This window comes from Grammomys surdaster, unplaced genomic scaffold, assembly GCF_004785775.1.
Source record: "Grammomys surdaster isolate TR1022 unplaced genomic scaffold, NIH_TR_1.0 64, whole genome shotgun sequence".
NCBI classification, from domain to species: domain Eukaryota; kingdom Metazoa; phylum Chordata; class Mammalia; order Rodentia; family Muridae; genus Grammomys; species Grammomys surdaster.
Window position 1 is genome coordinate 7790312 of NW_021604566.1, and position 19159 is coordinate 7809470.

Consider the following 19159-nt stretch of genomic DNA (forward strand, 5'->3'; position numbering starts at 1 on the left):
GTGTTTTGTCACCAGAGTGAGGAGTGAGTCTACCTGTTTAGAGTGATGAAAGTTTGTCATTAGGAATGTGAGGTCATAGAAGCAGGACATGAATTTCAACAGGAATTAAGGTAAGATGGCTAGAGAGTGCTGAGTTGTCACTTGAGATCTCTGTATGTATTCTTAAGGAGAGACATGCTAAGTGTCCACTCAGCCACTGGCAGATTGTACTTCGTGCTTCATTACAATCCTTGTCAGGGAGATTTTCCCTCTGAAATTGAATTGATGGACTTGGTTGTGGCACCTCTAAGCTGGTAGAAGGCACGCAGACAGAATGAGGCCGATGGAGGCTCTGTGGACTACATTTTCTGGACTTCTAGACAGGGTGTCTGTTGGGTTCTGTTAATAGATGGCCCATGTGGGTGGGCAGAAGGTGGGTGGTGAGCAGCTCTTTATTCCGGCTGCCAGTTCAAACCAGAATCCTGTGATCAAGACCTTCAAAGCTCTAGCCTCTAGTCTTTAGCTCTTTTCACCCTGGCTACCAGTCACCCCACAGCTTGAGAAAGCAGTTACATCTGGGCAGCAAGAATATAACAGGTGCATGTTCAGATTGTGAAAGATTTCTTTGTGTTTAACATAAATAGATGTGTTATGTCACCCCATCCTCCTCTTGCAACAAGTAGCTCGATGTCAAGTTATCACAAGCTTTCCTTTCTTTTTCTTCTTATGACATAAGATGGAACTAGTTGGAGCATTTGTACTTCCTATCTGTTTTCTTTATGGCACTTGCTTTAATTTGGCTATGCGTGTAAATTGCCCTTGTGATTACACCCAACACTCTGACATGTCAGAGTCAACATGCTGCCGTATTCAAAGATTACACATAAAACCAACTGCAATCTGCAAAAGCAGACTTGCTGTATTTCTCTCTTTTCACAAATGTCCTGTTCCTGCACTGTCTGGCTTGCTTTATGGAGGTCCCAGCTGTGTTGAAGCCTGGTCTTCTTGGCCATCCAGATCTTGTCGAGGTGTGCCTTTCGTTATTAATCTGAAAACCATCTTGGCCTCAGCCCTGCAGCAGCACATCTGCCTCTAGGCATTCATCTCTTGTGCCATGAGCAGCTGTTCTCAGCTTTCTTCCTTCGAGCACCTGTATATATGATTACCTGATTTAATGTCTTCATTTTGAAATATCTGTCATGCTTCTCTTTTCCAGGAGGGGAAGGTCCACTAATTAACACATCACAGCAAAAGGAAAAGCTCAGCACCAAGCTGTCTTAGATACTAGAGTGAGTGCTAGAGTGGTCTGGGCTGACTGCAGCTCTGCAGACTGCTTTTTTCAAGTGCTGTGCAGGGAAAGGCAAGCAGGATACAGCATGCAGATGTGGGCCAGAGTCAGGGCACAATGTTTCCCATCTACTGCATGTTAGGGAAGACTCTTCCACACAGGTGTCTAAAATAAGGAAATCCCTACTCTACCTTGGTCCTACCCCACCTTCCCAAAGCTGTCACAATTCTGTTTGTCCACTCATCTTTCATCTATCAGTTTATTGTTTTTAATTAAGCTCATTTAACCAAACTGCACAACATGAACTTAAGTTTAAAATACAAAGAATATTAAAATAAACAGTTTCCGGAGCCAGAGTTGGCTCTGGTTGAGTGTCCAGCTCAACCTAAGGAGAGCTCTGCTGGTGGACTAGAAGTGGCATGTTTAGCACCCTGAGTACTACCAGTGTGAGGTGGAACATTACAGGCAGGAAAATCCATTGTGAATTCTTATTGTCTCAGTTAAAATTACTGAATTGCTGTTCCATGAAGATTGTGGACCTGTGGTTGAATATGGTACCTACAGGAGATTTGATCAAACATATATATCAAATGATTCCCTTTAAATTGGAGTCTGGAATCTGTTAAAACTGAGAATGAACCAAAAGGCCTCTCAAACATAAACTTTATGAAGAGGTAAGCAAACTATTGGCAGTTAATGGTTGATGGAGAAGGAGACATTTTCTTCAGGTGTTAACTATTAGTATGTCTCCCTGTAAGTAATCCTTCACCCATGTTCATGAAAGCAACCCTACCTCAACTCAGTGGATCAAGGAAAGGAAGAAAGGAAGAAAGGAAGGAAGGAAGGAAGGAAGAAAAAAGGCAGAGAGAAAGAGCTATCTAGATAGAGATCACAGTACAGGGGACTGGTTAAGAAGAGGAAAGGGGCCAGTGATGGAGAGAAGATAATGGGGTAACTATAATGACATAATCTGATTGAAACATTATATACATCTATGAAAATGTAATTATAAAATATATTATTATGTATAATTAGTGCATGCTAATAAAAAACCAAGTTTTACACACACATACACACATGGACACACATGCGCGCGCACACACACACACATACACACAAAATGTGTTTCTAAGTATGCTTTGTTATGTAGTTTGTAATGCTACATTATAAAATTTTATCACAACATGAAGTTCTTGGGCAGATTTTGCATAGTGCTTCACACACCATTACACACATAATAGACATTCAATAAATATGTTAATGAGCTAACTAAAATAGAAACTGCAAAGCAGATATGTCTAAAGGGAGTTGTGAAGCAGTCTGTGCCCAGCCTGGTTCTCTGTCCTGATCTTTGTTTCTTCTGCAAAAATACAGACAGGAAATCTGGCAGCCTCAGAAGACAGTGATGAGACCTGGCAAAGGAGAGGGGGTTCTTCTCTAAGGAGGTCATAGGAAGGTGGCTAGCTCTGTCTCAACCAGCTTTAATAGAGTGTAGATCAACTCAAAAGCCTGAGATTTAGGTCTTGAGGTTCTTCAGCTCTGACAAAGGAGGTGGCTTTCACAAAGTAGAGATTTCTTAGCTCGTTACTGGTAACAGCATTTTTTCTGGATGTTTGAGGAAAGCCCTTAGTTGCTGATTCCCCAGTAGTCTCACATGATTTGAGACAAGAATAAAAATATTCTTTAAAATAACCTTCTGGTCCTAGATCTTCCACTTTGATATAGGGCACAGGGGTGGCCTCAAATTTGCTATTATAACGATGACTTCAAATTTCTGATTCTCCTTCCTCTACCATCCATTGTCAGGGATGGAATTCAGGGCTTCAACATGCTAGGCAAGTACTCTATTAACTAAGGTACACTATATCCCCTCCTCGTGTCTTGTCACAAAGTACCTAGGAGAAATTGCAGGTGAAAAAGGATGCACACAATTCCAAATGCACACAAGGACATTTGGAATATGAGCGAATATGAGTAAAAGTTGGTATTAGTTACTGGCTTTTGTTTAGCAAAGCTTCCCTGGGCATGTGTGTTGGGGACAGTATTTGTCCATGTATTGGCTTCATCACGAACAAAGAATCAGGTTATAAAGAATAAGATTTCTTTTGACTTTCAATCTTGAAAACTTTGGTCCATGATTACTGATTGAGGTGGTTTGGGTGTGCTGAGGAAATCCTTGAAAGCAGTAACACGTGGTAGAAGATGGCTGCTCTTGTCACATCATCTGGGGACAGAGAGACAGGAAGGGCTAGAGGCTCAATACCCCTTTAAAAAGAACAACATCCATGTCAAAGCTTCTTCTGCTAAGTCCCCTGTCAAAGATTCTGCCATCTTTCAGCAATACCATGGACCTTTGGGAGATATTTTATATCCAAAACACAGAAGTCAGTAACTCATTTGGCACGTCTCAATTAAATACACTTAAAAAGTAGAATGTGATCTTTCCAACCATGGCAAGCAACGGGAAGTTAAAAATGAACAACTAAAAATATCTGGAAATCATGGGAATATCTGGGTTGGTAGAATGGCACCGGCCCAACCTAGTAAATCCTGGTTTCATTTTCATAATCTTTATAGTTCCTATGAGGAACGTGGCTTTTGAATGAAACCTCAGTATGTAGACAGGTGCGTACCTGACTATCAAACCAAGTGTTACACTGTATTCATGATTGTCTGTGTCATAGGAATAGTCATGGTGAACATTACATAGTACACCGTGGTCCTACACAGCAGTCCTAGAGCTGCTTTATGGAGCACATTTTTGGAAACAGGTATCCTGACACTGAGCAACGCTCTTCTGCTGAGGAAGAACAGTCTCTTATGAGTCAATGTCTTTACTGCTGTTCTGCAAGACTAGTTCTAAACAAACTAAATTGAGTTCATGGTCACTTTGTGTTCTCAAAAGATTGGATCCAGGACTTCCTTTATATGTCAGATCTGTAGTATTACATCTAAAATAAAATGGAGTATATGTCTTTTTATGTACATCAAATCATCTGTGTATTGCTTATGATACCTCATACAATGAAGATGCTCTACAAATTAGTATGCTTAGAATATGATAGGAAATAAATAGTAGATAAGCCCTGACCAAATGCACTTAAGGCTCAAGACCTTTTTCTTGCATGTATGGTTAGTAGAATCTACAGATGTGAATCCATGTGTCTTGCTACAATCAGTAAATCACTACCACAAACCTAAAAGTGACACAACAGAGACCCTCTACTCTGCCTGGCCTATTACTGATTCCTGGACCACTAAACTTTGACTTTTGCTTTCACTATTAAGATGAGATCAAAATTCCTGAGTTCTTGGTCACATGTCCAAAGTCCTAATCTCCCTGTATCTTTAGGACTTCCAATTCATTGTCTCTTGATATGTCAGAATGAATATTTAAATCCTGGATGTTCTTGGAGACCCCCCGTTTTCATGTTTTCATCCTCACCAGCTTTCCCTTTAGTCAAGTTCAGGCACTCTCTGGTCTAAGGCTGTTTTTTTCTCCTTCAGGCCTGACAAGTAAGTGGTCCTTACTCTTTTTTCACAAAATATCTTGTGCTTTCTTTTCAGTATAGACCCATCAATTTGAATCTAAAATTTGAACTAGTCTCTCTACTTTCAGATGCTGTTATTTTTTTGTTTTTAAAACATCAGACCCCAACTAAGAGCCACTTACTCAGAACTTTTATTTTAGCAAATGTGTTGATTAGAAGGATGTTATGCACATTACAGTCCAGGAAGCTCTGCATTATGAGCAAATTGTCTCTGCTAAGTGCTTTACATTCACCATCTCACTTAATTTCCACAGTCCTGTGAATTAGGTACCACCTTTATCCTTCAGTACATGCAGGCAAATAGAGGCTTAGCCATGATGAGAGAGCTGCCTAAGGATTTTGGCTAATGTTCAGGACACTATGAGGAAATATAAACTGGGTCACAGAAACTGGAATGGGCAGCAGTCCCAGCTGAGGAGACAGTGCTGAGTGTTCTAGAGTATAAGCATCAATATACCAGGCTAAGGTATAGGACAAGTTAATTAATGTCTGAAGAGAGGCTAATGCTTGCCCATAGGCTCTGAGGAGAGAAGAAAATTAAGACATTCTCAGCACAGAGAGGAAGAGAAGGCAATGATTACTGAAGAAAATCTAGTGAAACAATGACCATGAAACTTGCTCAAGAATTGAGGTTTCAAGGAGTGCCAACAGAAGTATAGAGTATGTTTGTAGGTCTGGCAGTCTCTATGGATCTCTGTGATAACCACTGGGAGAATGGAAGAAGAGGAGAAGGGTGGATGAGAAGTATTAGGCTGGTTATTAGACATATGTCAGGGTGGAACTGATTTGCCAAAGGAAGTGAGAGTATACACTCTATCTCTGCTTGCCAGTCCCCATTCTCTCTTGTCACCCTACTTGCCTGAATTGTTCCTTCCCTCTCTTCTTGAGATGTAAGGCTGATATAGGGTTGCTCTGACAGCCTTGTTTTTCATAGCTGGACCTCCTCATGTGCTTCTTAACACAAAGCAGAGCAGAGCCCAGGATGCTCCACCTCCAGAGAGGAACAGCTAAGTAGCACATGTTAACAGAACTCAGAGGACAGCGTGGATGGAAAGCATTGGCTGCTAAGGTTTGAGATGCAGCTCTGTCCTCATTCATAGTCTCAGAAGAGCAGTCAGGCTGTCTTCTTGGACCAGGAGGAACTGAAGGATGATTATATCCGCTAGCTCTCCCCTAAGCCTGTCAGCCTCCAACACAATGAGGCAGCCCTGACTCAATGACCCAATAAGTAAGGAGAGAGAGAGAGGATTTTACAGTTAACAGAATTTCAGGCAAAACCAACTTTCACAAGGAGAACTCCATTTCTAACCTTTGTTTTTAAAATGTCATTCTTCTTGTTTGATTTTCTTTTTGTTTCTAAGTGTGTCCTTCAGAGGGTAGTTGGTTGTAATTGAGGCAGAAAAGCAATTTTACTTTTACGCTATAATAGTAATTTTAATCATAGTTGTGTGAAATGGCTCCCAGACTTAGGGTGAGTCTCAGCCTGCTAAATAACAATGTCATGAGATTTTAATTGAGGAATATCTGAAAATACCTCATGGTTTTCCTCGTGTTATCTGCACTCATGGAGGACCTTGCTTTTACATTCAATGCCCAAGAATTTCATCACTAAAGATGCATGAATACATGTCAAACTAAGCACTTTTATTGAATTTACCTTATTCTTTTCCTCCAGAGGAAAAATGCTCTATTCTTATAACCCACATCAATTTCATTCATCAGTTGGCTCCTCGTAAGTGATGATCTGTGGGCAGAAGTGCCTCCTGAAAATAGATTTCTTCTTACAGCAAGGAGCCAGTGAGTAGTGCCCAAGCTGGTCTCTGGCCACTGGAAGCATCATGGTAAATACTCATTGGCTTTGGGAGTTTCCAGTCCTTTGTCTTGTAACAACATCCTAGTTCCTTCCTCTGTTAAAAACCAGCAATCATAAAATCAACCTCATAGGTTCTCTTGCAATTCAATGACTTGCCTGATTCTACTGATAATTTTTGGTCACTGTGCCCATTGATCAACTGGGAATATGGTACAGGTCCTGGTGATCCTGAAGTACTCTGAAACTTAATAATATGCTTTCTTTGGTCAACATTGAAGTGCAACTTGTAAGCCCAGAGTATGTCTGACATAAATGTTAACGTCTTGGTAGATACAGGTGACAGAAACTGTTAGTATTCTGTCTAAACTCCACTTCCACAGTTACCTGGCAACAGCCAGGTATGCTTCTCCCCAGTTACCTGGCAACAGCCAGGTAGGCCTGGCCCACCATAAAAGGGGCTGCTTGGCCCCTCCTCTCTCTCTTGATCTTTTGCTCTCTCTTGGCTCTTGCTCCTCCCTGTCCCCTCACCCTTTCCTTATCTCCCCCAACTCTCTCCATGTGCTCATGGCTGGCCTCTACTCCTCTACTCCTCTCTCTCTCTCTCTCTCTCTCTCTCTCTCTCTCTCTCTCTCTCTCTCTCTCTGTCTGTCTCTCCCTGCCTCTACTACCCTCCTGGCTCCCCTCCCCATGCCTTGAATAAACTCTATTCTATACTATACCGGTGTGTGACTGGTCCCTCAGGGGGAAGAGATGCCTCTCCTTGAGGCCGCCGAGACATTCCCTTCCCCCATACCTCTCCACACACCCACAGAACATATTCTCTTTATTTCTTTATCTTTTTATAATCACACCAGAAACTGTGTCAATGAAGAGGCTCAATTCAAAGAAACCTAAACTTTGTTTTGGATAAATAATCGGGAAAAGACTAAGCATTGGATAGTAGATACTTGTAACTCCAGTACTTTAGAGAATCATGGGTTGAAGGTCCTTTGGGCCTGGAGCATGAGACCTTGACTGAAGAACACCAAAACCAAACCAACCAGTGTGCTAAGGATTGCCGTTTCCTTCCTGTGTGTATGTGGGTGATCATGTGTATTGTATGTGTTGTGTTTTGTGTGTACATGTGTGTATGTGTTTGTGTGTGTGCATGTATGTGTGTTTGACATTGTATATAATGTTCTCAAACAAAAGGTGATGTTTTCTTGGCGTCACTTGCCTTTCCTCCTCTGTTCATTGGGTACAATGGGGTCACAATAGGGTGTGACCCTTGATCATCGATCTTCTTAGTATTCCTGATGGGTGATTTTGATCACACCTGAATCTCAGCACTCAGGAGTCAAGAACAAGAAGAAAACTACTTGTTTAACTACACTAAAGAGTTACTAGGTTGCTCTGAAGATGCACACTGCATTCTTGGAGGGTATTTTAGTTTGGATTGGCTTTGTTTTCATTTACATCTTTACTCACAAAATAGTAAGCATTTACCTGGAATTATCTACTTTAGACATTCATTTACTAGAGGAGATGTTAGAGACTTGAAGACTGCCTAGGATTTTTGTTTATTTAGATTTGTTTCATGTTCTACTGAGATAAGGATTCATATATCCCAGTCTGTCTCAAACTCACCATGTAGCTGAAGTTGGCTTTGAACTCCTAACCCCCTTACTTTTATCCCTAAACTACTGGGATTACATAACCATACCAAGCTCCCAGATTGTTTAAAACACCAGGTAACTTATGTAGTGTTATGCTGTGAAGAACCCTGCATGCTGGGTCACTGTCTATACCCATCATGTTTACTGACCAGCCACCCACAGATAGTTTATATGGCATCCCTTTCTTCTTTGGGCTTTACTCCAATGTTTCAGTATGAAGGGCCACCTTCTCTTTCTTCCAGTATGTTTTCTGGTACTTGAGAATCATACCTATGGATGTTTTTGTTCCTCTCTTTTGTTTATTTTTAATGGGATATATTTTGATCATATTCTTTCCTCTCCCTCATTTCTCTTGGATCTTTTCCATATTTTTACCCATCTCAGTTCATTCTCTCTCTTTTTATCCCTCTCTTTCCCTCTAACTCCCTTTCTCTCCCCCTTCTCTCTGTCTCTCTCAAAAAATAACAAGAAGAATTAAAATAAAAACCAACAAAACAAGAAAAAATTTTGGCATGGAGAAGGGAAAGTGGATACAATATTCTGCTCCTTACCTAGAAGCTATTTTCAATTGATACCTTCTAGAAAGCGGAAACCAGTCTTCTCCAGTGGAGTGGCACTGGGTGTATCCACTGCACCTATGTATCCAGGGCAGACCCCATGCTCCAAGAGAAAATAGCCAATAGAAAATCGATGCCATATTTTCTGTGTACTTCTGTAAAGCTTCTGGAAACAATGCTTTTTCATCAGTGTAACATCAGGGCTGGGCCTGGCATCCCTTAACTAATGGGTGGCTTGATACTTGGGCTCTGTGAGCTGAATGAAATTCTCTGAAGTAGCCATATTCTTTAAGGATATGCAACAAGTTCATGACTGAGCAGAACTGTGACTGTAGAAAAGGGACAAAATTTAACTTGGGCTGTCCTTAGTAGTATATGCCACACTTCTGTAGCAAACATGGTACCTCTTAGCTTTGGGAAAGTTTCCTAAGCTTGCACCAACCATGCAACTGAGCATATGACAAGCGCACAATTCAAATACCCTGTCTGTCTATAGCTCACTTGTCTGGTGACCTCAGGATGTGCTTCGTATATTCTAGCTTATATATTTTCTTTTCTGTGACTGTAACAGTTCCTATGAAGCTGGGCATGACATCAGATGTTTGTAATTCCACATCTGATTGTGGCAGCAGGAGAATAAAGAATACAAGTCCAGCCTCTACTACATAACAAATTTGAGGACAGTCTGTGCTACATTTGTTTCTCTCTTAGAGAAAAAAAAATCAATTAACAACTATAAGTAAATAAAAATACAGTGAACTATCCAAAAGTGTATCATGCATTTATGAGTCTCTGTTTCCAAGTCATAATCATTTACAGTTGGCTGAGAATAAACTGATAAAGCTCAGTTGGTATTCTCTTCTCTACAGTACCTCTCTGTTTCTTTTCATGTCATATCTACCTTGGCCTCTATCTTGAAATGAAAGTACCTAGCCCAATGTAACATAATCTTTCCATAGCAGCTACAGAGACACTGGAAATTCCAAACACCATTCAGATCAAGCCTCTATCTGGAACAAACAGAGCATGGTAATGGCATGTATAACTCAGGAGAGCTCAGATGGCTTTGTTGAGGAGGAAATAACATTCATATTGTGCTATTCATATCTATCTGATAACAGGATTGACAAATACACCAGGAAACACATTAAGTAGATATGTCCCTTACCCATCATACTTATACCAACTTATTCACCCATCTATCTACAGTAGGCATTTATCCTCTTCATGTCTTGTTCTAGGATACATCTGAGCACCAGTGCCTAAAGAAATATTCGTGCAGCATATTATAAATCCAACAGTCTTTCTGACCACAAAATATTAACCAGATAATTATACACCTGCCATAATCATATATATATATAATGTAATGACAGAAAATAACATTTTTGTCTCTGTAGCTTTTGTAAATTATTCTACCATGGAAACCAGAAGGCTGGGTTTTCTTTGCCCATAGAGAGCAAGTACAAAATCATAAATTCCATTTTCCCCTGCTGAAAGGACAGCTGGAGGGCAACGGGGATGATGGTCTTTCTATTAGTTAACTATGACAGGCAATGGTGGGGAAAATATCATGTATAATTCACAAATCATGTCCAAACCAGCAGACATACAAAAGGCTTGAGATGTCAAAGAAGGACACCAGGCATCTTTGAAACGTGACCTAAGTAGCCAATCTCTTCCCGAATTCGGAAACCAAATGGTAAGCCTTACCTTGGAGGGCCTGTAAGCTGTGAGTCTGTACAATAATGCAGAGCTGCAGGACCAGTTGTGGTGCACTTTCCAGAAAGGTGGCTAGCAGGTGCAGCATGCTCACATCTGCATACTCGTACACCATCTTCCAGTAAAACCGCCACCTGCCGCTCTCTCCGCTCTGCCGGCTCCGGATACCTAAGTATATTGTGTGTAAATACCTGAAATGAAACATAGACACAAGGTAGAGATGAGTGATACCTTGAAGTTCAAATTCTAAAGTCATTTTTCTTTCATCCATGTAAACACGCACAGGGAACAAGGAACTTGGTCACTATTAAAACTCAAAGAGAAGTGCCTTTATGAGCACCCACAGTCTCACTTGCTCAGTTTGGGAGATCACATAAGAGCTCCTTTCAGGCATCTCATTGAATTGCAATATGAAGAGGTATGAGATGGAATTTTGTGAACATGGTGTATGGAAGGGATTTTTTTCTCTTTAAAATTCACCTCCATCCTTTCTTGTGAGATCCTATGTATGCCCCACTGTGGACACAAGATGGCTTTCCCTAGCACACAGAGCAACTCTGGGGTTCTATGTGATTATAAACTTGTGTCCTTGGGAAACTTTTGTATTATTTAAAATTTTCAAAAATATATAACAAAAGATAATTAGGCTAATGAATCCACTATGACTGTCATAAAGAATGGATAATTATTAATATGCTGCTGGTATTTTTTCAAGTAAATACTTATTTGTGATGTGTGTGCATGTGTGTGTGTGTGTGTGTGTGTGTGTGTGTGTGTGTGTGTGTGTATGTGCGTGAGTGTGGATGTTGCCCATTAGAGTCAAGGCGTATGTGTACATGCATAGCCAATAGGTTGATAAAGAGTCTGTCATGCTCAACTTTACTTTTTAAAAACAGGGTCTCTAACTGAACCCAAAGCTTGCCACTTTAGCAAGGATTCAGTGAATAATGTCAGAGATTCTCTGTCTCTGCTCTCTCTTGGATTACAGGTGTATGCCACCATATCCTGGTAATTTTTTTTTTTTTACATGAGTACTGGGGATTCAAACTCAGGTCTTTACGCTTGTATTGCAGGCACTTTATCAATCAGACTGCCTCCCCCTCCTAGTAAATAGAATTTTTATTAAACATTTTTAAAACCAATACTATTGTCACAAATGAATAATGATATATTCTTCAACGATTAAATACTCAATAGGTGTCTTTTCCTAATTATCATAATTCTTAACAGTTTATAACAAAAGGCCGACACTAGTGATTACTTGATATATATATGAAAAGTTTGCTTTATTTTTTACTTTTCATTTTATTGATTATTTTATTTACTTACATTTCAAATGTTATCCCCCTTCCCAGTTCCCCCTTCACAAGACCCCTATCCCCTCCTCCCTCCCACCTGCCTCTATGAGGGTGCTCCCCCAACAGCCACCCAGCCCTGCCTCAGCAGCCTAGCATTTCCCTATCCTGGGTCATCAAGCCTCTACAGGACCAAGGGGCTCCCCTTCCATTGATCCCAGATAAGGCAGTACTGCACTACATATCCATCTGGAGTCATGAGTACCCCCTGTGTACTCTTTGGTTGGTGGTTTAGTCCCTGGAAGCTTTGGGGAGTCTGGTTGTTTGATATTGTTGTTCTTCCTATGGGGTTACAAACCCTTTCAGCTCCTACAGTACTTGCCCTAATTTCCCCATTGAGGTTCCTGTGCTCAGTGCATATGACTGTGGACACCCTCGTCTGTATTGGTCCAGCTCTGGCAAAACAAAGGGGAAATAGAACCTGTAGAGACCATAAAGTTTCTTTTAAACTGTGGCTATCCTTCCACTCCGTATTTCTTGTATGCATTTCCATTCTCCATGTGTATTTATTATATCTGCCCTTAGTGTTTTCTTCAAACAAGTAGTTAGTGACAGTTTAGATAAGATCCAAGTTTGAGCTTGAGCAGGTGATGTTCACTTTCATCAGAAGAAGCACACGATGACCTGCCTTTCTCTTCTATGATGGTATCACCCAAAACTGGAGCTGTATAGCAGTGACATTTTGAGAAGTCACTCCAGGACTTTGGTCAGTTTGGTTGTCTGAATTTTGCTATCTAGTAGATCCCTCAAGAAAAAAAAAACATAGTGTCAATATTCTTTGAAATTTTAGATATTTCTAAGGAATTCACAATTGACCATTTTACAATGGATGGGAATAAAGTTTCTTTGGCAATGCCTCCTGTAGCAGAAAATGTAACTTGGACTGGCTGGCTTTGGAAACCATTACAGAAAAGAATTTCAGAACAAGGCAGTATGAGCAAAGATGGACAAAATTATCAAGTAGAGAAAAAGTACAACCTCAGAGGATATTTGGTAGCACAGAGGCGTTCAATAATAGCTACATACAAGATTTGGTGGCTTTTCTATAGTTATGTATTTGTTTTTTTTGGGGGGGTGATGTTGGGAATTGAGCCCACGGTCTTATGTAATCTAGACAAGCATTCTACCATTAAATTACACCAAAGCCTAATTTTCTGGGTTTTGAAGTTATATTGTTTAAAGGGTTCAATTTATAACCAGGTTCAAAGATTAAGACAAGTTTAAAAATCAGTGAAGTTTTAAAATTAATTAAGAAATACAAACTAAAATAAATACAAGCCTCTACAGATACAAAAAGATTGAAATAATCCCTTGCATCTTATCAGATCACCACGGAATAAGACTGGTCTTTAATAATGACAAAACCAATGGAAAACCCATGTGCACATGGAAACTGAACAACTCTCTACTCAATGATGACTTGCTCAAGGAAGAAATAAAGAAAGAAATTAAAGACTTTTTAGAATTCAATGAAAATGAGGACACATCATACCAAAACTTGTGGGACTCCATGAAGGCAGTTCTAAGAGGAAAACTAATAGCTCTAAGTGCCTACAAAAAGAAACTAGAAAGAGCACACACTAACAAGTTGACTGCACAACTAAAAACTCTAGAACAAAAAGAAGCAAATACACCCAGGAGGAGTAGAAGGCAGGAAATAATCAAACTCAGGGCTGAAATCAACCAAATAGAAACTGAAAGAACAATACAAAATATCAATAAAACCAGGAGTTGGTTCTTTGAGAAAATCAACAAGATAGATAAACCCTTAGCCAGATTAACCAGAGGGCAGAGAGACAGTATCCAAATTAATAAAATCAGAACTGAAAAGGGAGACATAACAACAGAAATGGAAGAAATTAAAAAAATCATCAGATCCTACTACAAAGGCCTATACTCAACAAAACTGGAAAACCTGGATGAAATGGACAATTTCCTAGACAAATACCAGGTACCGAAGTTAAACCAGGAGCAGATAAACCATCTAAATAGTCCCATAACCCCTCAGGAAATAGCAGCAGTCATTAAAAGTCTCCCCACTAAAAAAAAGCCCAGGACCAGATGGTTTTAGTGCTGAATTCTATCAGACCTTCAAGGAAGACCTAATACCAATTCTCTTCAAACTATTCCACAAAATAGAGACAGAAGGAACACTACCCAATTCGTTCTATGAAGCTACAATTACACTCATATCCAAACCCCACAAGGACCCGACAAAGAAAGAGAACTTCAGACCAATCTCCCTTATGAACATCAATGCAAAAATACTCAATAAAATTCTAGCAAACCGAATCCAAGACCACATCAAAACAATCATCCATCATGATCAAGTAGGTTTTATCCCAGGAATGCAGGGATGGTTCAATATTCGGAAATCCATCAATGTAATCCACTATATAAACAAACTTAAAGAAAAAAACCACATGATCATCTCACTAGATGCTGAGAAAGCATTTGACAAAATTCAACATCCCTTCATGATAAAAGTCTTGGAAAGATCAGGAATTCAAGGCCCCTACCTAAACATAGTAAAAGCAATTTACAGCAAACCAGTAGCCAACATCAAGCTAAATGGAGAGAAACTTGAAGCAATCCCACTAAGATCAGGGACTAGACAAGGCTGCCCACTCTCCCCCTACCTATTCAATATAGTACTGGAAGTCTTAGCCAGACCAATTAGACAACAAAAAGAAGTCAAAGGGATACAAATAGGAAAGGAAGAAGTCAAAATATCGCTATTTGCAGATGATATGATAGTATACTTAAGTGACCCCCAAACTTCCACCAGAGAACTCCTAAACCTGATAAACAACTTCAGCAAAGTGGCTGGTTATAAAATCAACTCAAACAAATCAGTAGCCTTCCTCTACATGAAAGATAAACAGACTGAAAAAGAAATTAGGGAAATGACACCCTTCACAATAGTTGCAAATAATATAAAATACCTTGGTGTGAATCTAACCAAGCAAGTGAAAGACCTGTATGACAAGAACTTCAAGTCTCTGAAGAAAGAAATTGAAGAAGATCTCAGAAGATGGAAAGATCTCCCATGCTCATGGATTGGCAGGATTAATATAATAAAAATGGCCATCTTGCCAAAAGCAATCTACAGATTCAATGCAATCCCCATTAAAATCCCAACTCAATTCTTCACAGAGTTAGAAAAGGAAATTCTCAAATTCATATGGAATAACAAAAAACCCAGGATAGCGAAAACTATTCTCAACAATAAAAGAACTTCTGGAGGAATCACCATCCCTGACCTCAAGCTGTACTACAGAGCAATAGTGATAAAAACTACCTGGTATTGGTACAGAGACAGGCAGGAAGATCAATGGAATAGAATTGAAGACCCAGAAATGAACCCACACTCCTATGGTCACTTGATCTTTGACAAAGGAGCTAAAACTGTCCAGTGGAAAAAGGACAGCATTTTCAACAAATGGTGCTGGTTCAACTGGAGGACAACATGTAGAACAATGAAAATTGATCCATTCTTATCCCCTTGTACAAAGCTCAAATCTAAGTGGATAAAGGACCTCCACATAAAACCAGATACACTGAAACTAATAGAAGAGAAGGTGGGGAAAAGCCTCGAATACTTGGGCACAGGGGAAAAGTTCCTGAACAGAACTCCAATGGCATATGCTCTAAGATCGAGAATTGACAAATGGGACTTCATAAAATTGCAAAGTTTCTGTAAGGCAAAGGACACTGTCAATAGGACAAAACGACAACCAACAAATTGGGAAAAGATCTTTACCAATCCTTCATCTGATAGAGGGCTAATATCCAATATATACAAAGAACTCAAGAAATTAGACTCCAGACAACCAAATTACCCTATTAAAAAATGGGGTATAGAGCTTAACAAAGAATTTTCAACGGAAGAAACTCGAATGGCCGAGAAGCACCTAAAGAAATGCTCAGCATCCTTAGTCGTCAGGGAAATGCAAATCAAAACAACCCTGAGATTACATCTCACACCAGTCAGAATGGCTAAGATTAAAAACTCAGGTGATAGTAGATGCTGGCGAGGGTGTGGAGAAAGAGGAACACTCCTCCATTGTTGGTGGGACTGTAAGATGGTGCAACCACTTTGGAAATCAGTCTGGCGGTTCCTCAGAAAATTGGACATAGCATTACCCGAGGATCCAGCTATACCACTCCTAGGCATATACCCAGAAGATTCTCGAACACATAATAAGGACATATGCTCAACTATGTTCATAGCAGCTTTATTTATAATAGCCAGGAGCTGGAAAGAACCCAGATGTCCTTCAACTGAGGAATGGATTCAAAAAATGTGGTATATTTACACAATGGAGTATTACTCAGCTATTAAAAACAATGAATTTGAGAGGTTCCTAGGTAAATGGATGGAACTAGAAATTATCATCCTGAGTGAGGTAAGCCAATCACAAAAGAACACACATGGTATTCACTCACTGATTATTGGATATTAGCCCAGAACCTTGAAATGCCCAAGATGCAACTCACAGGCCACATGAAGCCCATAAAGAAGGAAGACCAAGTGGGGGTGATTCGGTCCTTCTTAGAAGGAGCAACAAAATACTCAAGGGAGCAAATATGGAGACAAAGCGAGGGACAAAAACTGAAGGAGGGGCCGTCTGCAGACCTTTCCACCTGAGTATCCATCCCATGTGCAGTCACCAAAGGTAGATGCTGATGAGGAAGTCAGGAAGTGCATGCTGATAAGAGCCTAATATGGATGTCTCCTCAGAGGTCTTCAAGAGTCTGACATATTCAGAGGCAGATGCTCACAACTAGCCATTGAACTGATCATGGGTTTCTCAATAGAGGAGTTAGAGTGAAGACTGAAGGAGCTGAAAGATTTGCGGCACCATGAGGAGAACAATAATACCAACCAACCACAGCTCCCAGGGTCTAAACCACCAGCCTGGGAGGACTTAGGGGGGGGGATCCAGGGCTTCAGCTGAATATGTAAGAGTGGAGGGCCCTGCTGGGCATAGGTGGAAGAAGAGAACCTTGACCTCATGAAGGCTGGATGCCCCAGGGGGTGGGAATTTGAGGGTGGGGAGGTGGGAGTGGGGGGGAGTAGATAGAGGTAACATCCACAGAGAAGAAGGAGGAGGGGTGACGGGATTGGGGGTTCCAGGGTGGGTGGGGGATGGGGTAAGGGGACAACATAGGAAATGTAAATAAAACATCCAATAAAAAAAAAAGGAAAAAAATAAAAAAAAAAAGAAATACAAACTAGTGTGTTTGTTTCTCTTAAAGAATTTAACTTTTTAGATGAAATCCTGCCATGGCTTATGAGGTGCACTGTTTAGTTTCATGGATGTGAGGAATGTTGGTGTGGATGAAGTTAAAGCTAAGGCTTTAAAACTTACTTTTTGGCTTAACATGGCTTGTGAGCTGCTTTGAATACTCTTGTTTGAGCTGACCCTCAGAGAGTTGAATATGGTCTTACTAGCCTTATAATTTCCTTTGTTCTCAGCTAGTCAGAGACATAAAAACTCTAGGTGAAAAGTGTGGGGTTGTGTTGGCCAGCTTCTGCTCAGGGAGGTGGGATGCAGGGAGTTTGACTGTGCTTATCCCACACCTCTACAGGGGCGGGTGTGCTGGGCTCTCAGAAGCTCTGAGGCACTGCTCTGGCAAAAGAACTGAGAGTGCAGTTGGGGCCCAAGGGCTGGATCTAGCCTGGGGCCAGATGGAAAAGGGGAGCTCCAGCTAGTCCCACAGGTTGAGTCCTTGGCTTGACTGTTGCTCTGTAGGTGAAGACCTTCTCCATGGCTCCCCACTGAGGATTTCAAGGGAAAGAGAAAGTCTGTGTTTCAAACTGTTTATTGTCATGGTGAAAAGTGGATGCATAAAACTGTAATCCATTTCCCAAGGTGGGCCTGAGATTAAATGCTTTTTGCATGGAGGGTTGTTTGGGAAGGGGAGCTTATTATTGTGCTCTCTGGACCTCTAGGTACCTCATTAGCATGAAGAATAAAGTTTTGCGCCTACTTGACTGTGGTCACATCTCTTCTCCTATTGTCTTGGTCTGAGATGTTAGGGATACCTCATCTACAAGTGGAAGGGCATGGAGTCGTTGCCCATACTTGACTGATGGACACAAATCCATGGGGGGGGGGGCTGGGGCTACATGACAGGGGCCTGCTGCCAGGAGCAGGTGACATTCCTACCGTTCCTTCAACATCTTTGGGGCTTCAAGCCTTTAGCTTAACCGAGGACCAGGCTTCCTCTCACAGTCCACTGCCCCACAGTAAAGAACTCTTCCATTCTCTGTGTCTTATTAGATTTTTTTCATCTTTTTATCCTCAGTCCTATACTCCAGTTCTGCAGTGTTTATGAGACATCAGTGCTCACTTCTAGAGTCTGCCCAGTGTACGTCCCATGGCCCTGCCCTTTTCTGGTATCACTCTTCTTTGGATGTGAAGAACTTCAGTTCTTGTGATTTTCTTACTCTGGAATGCTATGCCTTTCCACATTTCTTGTAATCCTGAAATGCTCAAATATCATTCCTTCCCCTAAGCCCCACCTTCTCTTCATATATATATATATATATATATATATATATATATATATATATCTGACTGTTTTACTATTCATCCCTATTGTTTTATCCATATTTGGACCCGAGGAAAAACAATACTTCTGTGGTGACTCTCTATGTTCATATTGTACTTTAGAACATGAATTATCAGACAGTAAAGTGTCAAATGTCTATGTTCTCTTCTCCCTTCGGTTAATCTATATACATTTACTTATTCAGTGAGTTCTTATAACACATGCAGCACCTATCATTTTGTATTTTTTCTCCCAGGTAAATTTAAACCTGCCCGAGAGTTTTGGATAGAAAAGAAAAGAATCTGTTATGCATTTTATCATCATTGTTCATTGCTTGGGAAACAGAAGTCAGGTGGGTAAAGGAAGAAGCAGAGGCATTGTCTGGAACTATCGAGGATCCCAGATGAGAGAAGATGCCAGCAGTATTCACAGTGGGATGCTATCTGAGGTGGGCATATCCTAAGCAGCATTTGCATTTGGAAGGACTAAATGAAGGAACAAATTGTCTTTGAACTTTCACAGAGGACTCCCCAGATTACTTTATTTCTGGTTCCCACTGGGAGGAAACCATATACATTCTTGACATTTTGCTGCCAAGGGTTAAAGGCTACAAACAATAATCTGGTCTGTGGTTCCCAAGGATCAGCACAAAAAACCATTACTCTCCTAGCACTGTGA

The 19159-nt window shown here is 40.6% G+C and overlaps 1 protein-coding gene across 1 annotated transcript in view; it reads right to left on the bottom strand.

Annotated features, from left to right (window-relative positions):
- Positions 1 to 19159, bottom strand: part of Xkr4 (XK related 4) — a 363192-nt gene that overhangs the window by 125307 nt on the left and 218726 nt on the right. Inside the window, exon 2 of the mRNA XM_028770109.1 lies at positions 10557 to 10756. Within this exon, the coding sequence (XP_028625942.1) occupies positions 10557 to 10756 (200 nt within the window). The remainder of the gene's footprint in view (positions 1 to 10556; positions 10757 to 19159) is intronic.